Source organism: Perkinsus marinus (assembly GCF_000006405.1).
Source record: "Perkinsus marinus ATCC 50983 genomic scaffold scf_1104296961430, whole genome shotgun sequence".
NCBI lineage: Eukaryota > Perkinsozoa > Perkinsida > Perkinsidae > Perkinsus > Perkinsus marinus.
In genome coordinates, this window is record NW_003205750.1 from 1,072 (window position 1) to 9,387 (window position 8,316).

The 8,316-nt window shown below is 50.6% G+C and overlaps 3 protein-coding genes across 3 annotated transcripts; 1 reads left to right on the forward strand and 2 right to left on the reverse strand.

The window, feature by feature from the left end:
* Nucleotides 1-1,313: 1,313 nt before the first annotated feature.
* Nucleotides 1,314-2,321, reverse strand: Pmar_PMAR013962 (hypothetical protein; the record flags this gene model as incomplete). Its single annotated transcript, XM_002772327.1, has 1 exon — nt 1,314-2,321. The coding sequence occupies one exon, from the start codon at nt 2,319-2,321 to the stop codon at nt 1,314-1,316; it is 1,008 nt and encodes a 335-aa protein (XP_002772373.1).
* Nucleotides 2,322-4,073: 1,752 nt separating this feature from the next.
* Nucleotides 4,074-5,165, reverse strand: Pmar_PMAR013963 (hypothetical protein; the record flags this gene model as incomplete). The annotated part of the gene is made up of 1 exon (XM_002772328.1): nt 4,074-5,165. The coding sequence occupies one exon, from the start codon at nt 5,163-5,165 to the stop codon at nt 4,074-4,076; it is 1,092 nt and encodes a 363-aa protein (XP_002772374.1).
* Nucleotides 5,166-6,852: 1,687 nt separating this feature from the next.
* Nucleotides 6,853-7,788, forward strand: Pmar_PMAR013964 (hypothetical protein). Its single transcript, XM_002772329.1, has one exon. The coding sequence runs from the start codon at nt 7,196-7,198 to the stop codon at nt 7,595-7,597; it is 402 nt and encodes a 133-aa protein (XP_002772375.1). The 5' UTR covers nt 6,853-7,195; the 3' UTR covers nt 7,598-7,788.
* The last annotated feature ends 528 nt before the right edge of the window (nt 7,789-8,316 follow it).

The window sequence follows — 8,316 nt, forward strand, 5'->3', positions numbered from 1 at the left end:
TCTCCGGTGCCGAAGGAGTGATTAACGGCTCCGCTGGTGAGTCCAATGTAGGTTTCGGCCCTTCGAACATAGTGCGGGTCAAATCGCTTTGCATGGCGAGTTTGTACGTCCCATCTCGCGAGTATCTTTCCTGAAGACATCGCGCCGACTTCCACCGACCCATCTCTACGACTTTTCCTTCGTCCACGCATTGGTCGAGAAGCAGTTGTGCCCCAGTACGCCTCAGGCTATGCGTGGATACTCGGTTGTTACTCGGCACTCTATCGCTCAGTATCCTTCTGATAATTGTTGTCATTCGCTCCGTAAATGCCTTACGGTCGAGAGGAATCACCCTCTCGTCCTCCTGCCTTCCCTTTACCCATTCTACTAGCCGGTGGAATGGGCAAACGGGATCCCTCGGTACTCGGCAGCAACAGCCGATCGCGATCGTACACCCCTGGCCAAGCTGGTCAGTCTTCGATCGCGCGATGAATATCTCGGCTCTCGCAGCTTCCGCCGACTGGAAAACTAGCGTTACATCCGCTATCGTTAACGCGAGAAGCTCACTTACTCTCAGCAAGGCAGATATACCCACGAGTATGCCGGTAATGACGCCTTGCTCCGAAGGGTCGGATATACTTGCTACAGCACGAACATCCTCGCAACTGAGAGTAGCCGCTCTTCGCTGCTCGAAGATTCCGGACTGGACGCAAAGCTTCTCCGCGGCGCGCAGATAGAGTTTGATCTGACCTTCCTCTAAAGGGCTGACGGTTTCTCCTCTTTCTTCTCTAGCCAGCTGCTTCGCGATCCTGCAGTACTGCTCTACTGTCTCGAAGACATAGTTTGCTCTCACCAAACTTATAATGAATATACAAGCGGTTTCGGCCCGAAACGGGACTGGTTCCTTTCCCGCAATCGTGATGAGCTCGAAGTACTTCGATCGCACATTCGCATACTTCCTCTGCGTGCTGGCACATCTGGCGCCATCCTTGAATCTCAACACCTCTCTCTCCGTTATCTCAGCCGCCGCCTGACGTGCCAGCTTGAACGAACCACGTCTCGTTCCCCTCCGGCCAGAGTTCCGCTCAATCGCAATTGACGACCCTTTCGGGGTGGCCGCCGTTTCGGAGGTCGTCTTCCTGACCTTGTTCCCTGCTCCGAGTAAGTTGGAGAGCTCCGTTTGACACTTGGACGATGGAATTACGAACGACATTCTTTCTTACCACGACCTGTTAGCCTAACAGGTATAAGGCCCCACTCTCACCAACACAACCACTAAGTTAGTTCGAAACGAAACACATCCGGTTCGCACTCACCGGTCCTCCATCTAGTTCTCATAACCATTTGGCAGCTATCGGCTGACGGATACTCCGGAGGATTTTATCAATCCTCAGCTCCTTCACGTCATCGAAGCCGCTCCACATATTCCTTGTCACTGTATACCCCGCGCGAGAGATCGTATCTGCCACTACGTTAGACACACCTTCCACGTGTATGGCCTTCATGAGTGGGGTGGTTAAGGATGGCCGACTCATCGTGAGTAGCCGCATCAACTTATTCAGTGCAGCTGACTTGGCGTACAGCTTGCATAAAGCATTCACGGCGGCGGAATTGTCGCACATGACCAGTACCATTTGATCCTCCGGTCTAGATAGTATACCCACGACGGCGGATAGCAATTCCAGAAAACACATGTGGCCTGATTCTGGTCGGTCCCCTACCCGGAAGGATGGTATATAGTCGGCGATAATGGCTTGAACTTCTGCGCAAGTGAAGTCCATATGATACCACTCAATCTTTCGGCCATCTTCTGATACAATCGCCCCTCCGGCGGCCTTCGTGGACGCATCGCACATGATAACGGCGCGTTCTTCCCCCAAGCTGGGAACCAGGCCGGGGAATGGTGATGCTGTCACATTGTCGAGAATTCCCTTGATATAACTCGCCGCCTCGGCGAGACTCGATCCTATCCTGATCCTTCGCACCCTGCGACGCTTGACGGCGCCTCGTTCCTTGCTTTTAGGCTCTATAGCCTTGATCACGCCAAAGAAGGGGCGCAGTTGACTTCGAAGCCTGTGGAAAATGCTTGAGGCCCAGACGAGCCTTCCCAGGGTTTTTTCCACGAGCTGGACGGGAGCGGTCGAAGCTTTCCGGGACAGCTCTGTCAGAGACTCAATGATGAGGGCTCTCTTTTCCACCGGTAAGACAACTCGCAACCGGGGCAGATCGAGTTCGAAGCCGAGCACTTTGGGGCCGGAGCTGCAGAAGAACTTGTCGAGAGCAACGTCAACGTCCAGGATAAAGTCGGTTAACAGAAGGACCAAGACGGTGGTACGTGCCATCTTCAACGTAGTTGGACATCCCCGGTCATCGATATATACCATCGCCCGATCGAATGCCCCACAACACCTTAACATCCTCGAGGCAATCTTTGTCAAGCTGCTTGAGAATCTTACGAAGAGAAGAGGAGACGACTCTCCTCCGAACGGGAGGACCTTGTGCCGGTACCTTTTACCGTTCACCGTATTCGTTGTCCACCATGTATCCTGTTCGTCCAGTCTCACCAATCTGAAAGCTCCACGTATATCGCTCTCGACCCACAGTAGAGGACTTGCATCGCCGCCCGTCCTCGCCCTCTTCAGGCATAGTTCAGCCAACACTACAGCGCTTTTCGCGTTAGGTAACCGTAAGGTCTCATGTATATGGGGGTCTATGACAGAGTTGACCCCATTACGGCGGAGGTCATCCACAAGCCTCACCTTCTTTAGAACCCCATCCTCACCGTAGGATGGAACACATGCCAGGCGGGTTGTCGCCTTGATCCTCCCCTCATCCTCAGGTGCTATAGGAACCATTCGTCCGAGCTCTATTTCCTTCTGTATCGTACTCTCCACTTCCTGCGAGAACGTCTCAGCCGAGACATAATTAGTCCAGACCTCACGGGTCACCGGGTACCAACCATGAGGAGAAGGTTTCTCTTTGGTCGGCCAGCATCCACTGATTGGAATATCGGAGGTGGTCCCAAAAGGGACTCCTCTATCCATGAGGCTCATGTACGCCACGTCCAGTGGTTCTGAAGTCTCTGATTGCATGGCTTCCAAGATCGCTTGCATGAGCGGAATCCGGATATTCCCACCAGCTGCAGCTTTCCGTTCGGATACTCCCAAAGTTGTGGCCCAGTTTCGTCGGATCTTCTCCGCCGCCGCGAGCAAAGCCGGCTTGAGTTTTTCGAGGCAGTCACTCTCAGCCTGGCGCTTTCTTCCGAGTGAGATCCATTCGTCCAGTGCCGTACCGATTTGCGAGGCGCTTATCTCGTCGATAGCCTCCTTAAGTGAGGCTCCGAGCCTCTCCACCTTGGTCGAAGGGATCAGGTCGCTGTCAGCGTACACGGATGTATCCGCACCAGTTCCATCCACCAAGGATGCTGATTCTCCAACCGCGGCCGCAGCGCACTTCCGAAGGCCTTCCCTTGCCAGTCCAAGGCATGCTGCCTTAGGATTATCTATCGCCCGTCCAGTCTTCACTTCGATCGAGTCTGCTCTCTCTCGGTTCGCCTCGCAATATGCCCCATCGACAGGCCCTTGAGCGTCCCTGAGACAAGGACACTCACACTCGGGGAGGGACTCAAATCAACCTATAGCGCATCGAAAATCCGAGGTTGGCGACTTGCCACAGTCGGTTACCGGTCGGAGTACCGGTCGTCCCACCGGATGGGAGCCCAACGAGGACGGTCAAGTTGACTGAGTCAACGAGTCCAACCGTCTAACATGGCTAATAAGCCTGCAACTCCGTCCTCACAAGACGCACTTGCTGCGTAGATTCCTCCGTTCTCACGCCGGGGCGATGCCCTCAGCGGGGGAGCCGAGATTTGATCGCATCAAGGATATTTCGAATCCTTGGCATCGTCTCTCTGCGACTCCGGGTCTCTCAGTCCTCATGCCCACGTGCATGAGTAACCAGACCCTTCCACACTGGTCTCCCCTATGCCCTTTCTAAGCATAGCGCACCAGTGACCAACGCAACAACTCAGACTCATTTATCAAGTCATTTCAAAGGGAACACATCCAGATCACATCATCTGATAACGCTTGGGCTCACTTCTTGACTCGGTCCTTCGTCGACGACCTCGATTCGCCTTCTCTTCTACGCTTCTCGTGAGAGAACTGGCAGGCGTCACCATACTCGCAGCGGCCTTCGAGGAATCCGTAGCAAATACCACGCTTGCGCTTTCTCCTATCGGTCTTCTTCTCGCTCTTCATGTTGCTCCTCGTCGTCGATGAACTGGACGATGAGATAGCTCGTGGTTGTCCTGGACGAACCGACTTGAGCTGAGCATCAACTTTTAGCTGTGCGAACTTGTTACTATTGTTGTAACAGTCAACCAGGCGGACATGAGCTTCGGAGTAGGCGGTCTCCACAAACCGGCGAAAGGCCTCGTCGATGTCCAACGCTGTTTCCCAACCGTAGGTGGATGCCGCCTGGGCAATCCGGAATCCGTAAGCCTGAAGGGTAAACCAATCTATATCGAGTCGTTTCTCCTTGACTTTGTCCTCTGTAACAGTGGCGAGCATGACGCCAAGACAGAACCGACTGTAACATTGAGACCACAGAGCCCCACCGATGACGCCCTTCTCCTCTCTCGGAAGAGTCAAAGACTGCGGCACATCGTTAAGGATAAAGTCGAGCTTCACAGGATCGGAACGACCTAGCTTTGTCGTGTCCTTCTTGGCCTTGCTTTCCACAAGGTCCTTGAAGTCGATGAAAACCGAGGGATTATCCGTCAGACGCTTCCATATCAGCACCGGTGGCATGAGTTCACTCGCAATGTGGTCGATGCCCACCATTGACTTCAGAAGCTCGGCTCGTCTACGCATTTGGGCAGCCCAGTCCTTCTCATTGCGAGCTAGAGGGAGAGCTTTTTGGCCTGCAGCGAATAAGTCAACTTGGAAACCAGCATCCTTCACGCACGATCTCAATGCACAACCGACCATTATCTTCTTATCTTTCAACTCGTCCGTGGCTATGCCGGTAACCAGAGTTTCCACTTGCGCATCGGTCAGGTTAGACAACATCATTACTTGTAGCACGTTCTCCTTCTCAAGCTCTGCAGTGACCTTCTCAACCAGGCCGGGCTGCCCATCACAATGACGTTGAACAATCTCCTTAGCTCCGTCGGACAACGACATTGGATGAGAGTAAAGAAACTCGAGGCACGGCCTCGATAACTACATGAACACTCCAGTTCATCAGTAAACTGATATCATACCCTATGAGAGGTTCACTTAACACATATCCTCTGCGGTGCGTATGAAACTGTGATAACACAACTCCTTGCGCTCGCCTCTGGCTCGCGCGACAGACGTCGGGATCGTACTAGGCTTTCAGGCTCTCTCCTGTTATGGCTCTTTCACTCTCCGTACCTGAACGGTACTCCCCAGTATACTATTAATTTTCTTGGTATTTCATTAAAGCCATGGGTAAAACGTTAATTAAAAAGGTAAAACATTAACCAAATGGGTAAAAAATTGAATTTGTCCGTAAAAGATTAATTTGACCTGGAAATGCTGTAGTCACTATATTGGTAAACCTAACTCATTATCTGTAGTAAGACTGGTATTAAGATATTATAGTACTTGGTCCGCCACAGGGAGCTCGCGCATTAACTAAGCCAAAGAGTCAGGCAACATCAGTGATGAACACTTTAATTCAGGGCAAGTGACCCGATCCGAATTGTCGTTAAAAGGCCTCGGGAGACGTTTCCGGAAAATCACACTATAACCTATGGACTCGGAATCCGAGTTTCGGATCGAGATTTCCGAGACCCGGAGATCTGTAACCAAGTTCTCGGACTTGGGACTCGGAATGCGGCGTTCCGAGCGCCTTAGCAGAGCTAAGTTAGCACTTCAACAGGCTTATGAACCAGGAGTCCTGGCCGCGTGGGTCTGGCAGGGTGGGCCGGACAAAGACACTCAAGGACCCAGAATGTAAATAGTACTCAGTGAGTCACTCACTGTGAGTGTGCCAGCAATACATGCCTGCACCCTCTACGGTACTCGCTCCCGAGAGTGATGGGATCGAGAGAAAATATAGAAGCTCCTCTTATCTGTGACCATGCCATGATATACGGAACACGGGGAAGCTCCGTCCGCCTTACGGTAAGATCCCTACAGTGCGAATTGCTATCGAAGCTTCGCGGCCATCAGCGTCGAATTCTAACCTCGGTTAACTACTACACCATTTCCAGACCTACTTAAATGAAGCCCAGACCAAGTTAGTGAAACCTCAGACCAATTAAATAAAGCCCAGACCAAAATAGTAGGACCCCGAGCCAATTTAGTGAAGCCTAGATCAAATGCACTACAACTTAGAGTGCTCGAAGCTCAATACGGTACCGGGTTCCTTCCAAGAGGAAAGCACAGGCTCGTGATAGCGATAGACAGATAGCGGAGCCAGTATGCGCTATCTCATTAGGTTGAGAGATGTTGCTGACTCTTTGAGAGTCTTGACTCAAGGGAGAACTTGCCATGCTAAGGAGTATGTATGACAAGCTCAAAGGCTATCGCGAGACGCCTATTGTGCTCACCGGTGGCTGCACGCATACGCATAATGAATGCTGCTCATTACGCTAGCACAAAGCACACTCTGCCTTTGGAGTAGTACCCTGGTACAAGTAAACAACGATAAGAAACTCGGAAGGCCAAACGGGATCGATAATAACGGTATAGCCAGGTATCTAGCTACAGGTCAGTCGATCAGATGAGAAACAGCTCATTCCAGCAAACGGTCACTGTTCACGGCGTGAACAGTTCACGCAGTTTACGTGTACACTGTGATAACCCGGCTCATGTCCTCTTTGGAACGATCCGATTCACTTTCCCAGTTGAGAGTCAGGAAACTTGGAAATTATTACTCGGCTTTCTCGTATTGAGACATCTCTACGTTGTGATAGAATAATATGTCGGAATCATACGATAGAGTGCACCGAAGTAATCTGGCGTGCACTGCTCTGTTACAAAATAATGCAGTTATTGGCGATAAGTTATCGCAGTTGTGTATATGAGCTCGAATGCGTCATGAGTATAAGGCTACCCGTATATTAGCCATGTCTTCCGCTAGCAGCTTGAGGGGGTCATTCCCTCATCTACCAACTGACCACTAAGGAAAGAATCATTGAAGTCAGTTGAGTCTTCGAGTGTCTCGCAATCGCTTTTTCCCAATGTCCTTGAAGACGATCATCACTATCTTGGGCATCTTATCGATGGTTCAGTGCTTCCCACCTAGCCCGGAGTACTGCACCGTTCCGAACGTGAACTTCACGACGACTATCTTCTTCCACGTAGGCGCTCCAGACTTGCTCGAGATGCTCTACTTCTACAAGCAGGGAGGGAAGAAGGGCGCTAACGTGACTGGTACCATTCCTTGGACAGTTGATGATAATACTACCACACTATTCATGAATACCACTAATGCAAACTTGACTTACTTCGCTGACCTCATGCACTTCAATGTGACCGAATGGGGTAGGATTCCCTACAACGACACCATAAATGCCTTCACACTGTCCGTGAATGGGACTCCTACTGAAGCATATTCTGGCAGGTGTCCGAAGGCTCGCTAGTTTCGTGTAATGTGGTAGATCGCTCATGAGCATCTCATTACTCCGTTTAGATTTTTGGAGGTTGGCAGAAGGAATTCAAGTTCTTCCCCGAAGCTATTTCATTTCACTCAATAATTTCCCCCACTCGGCATTATAGAAGCATCATTGGTTTTTCGGGTCAGGTGTGGCCGTTCTGTCGAGGCTATATCTTACAATTTTGAGCCGTAATGCTCTCGTCCGCGTTCGAGTCAAGTCAATAGGGCTACACCGGAAGTCATGGACTTCGAATGCACAGTCGTATTGTCTTCTCACACGAGTGAGAATTATGACCCCTTATGTCGGAACAATTCCTTGTGTGTTACCCTACACGAAGCATGTGGACTGTACACCTTTTCAATCTCAAATTCAACAATCAAAAGAACAAATTAGATGAATGAAATTTGATTTTCGACAAGTGAAAGGTGTTTTTCGCGAAATGAAAGTTCAAATTCGAAATGAAAGTTCGATTCTCGTGGACCGGTTGAAAATGAAAGTTCAAATTCGTAAATGAAATTTTTGAATTCGGAAACGCAAGTTCAAATTCGTCGAACACAAGACCAATTTCGACCAATGAAAGCTCACTTTCATCAACGCGATCAACTCTCGGAGGTCTCAGCAAAACCGTCACTGATACAATAACAAGTGGGAAAGTGGCCATACCGCCTTACCTTAACTCCGTCTCTGGAAAAGGAATAAATTCT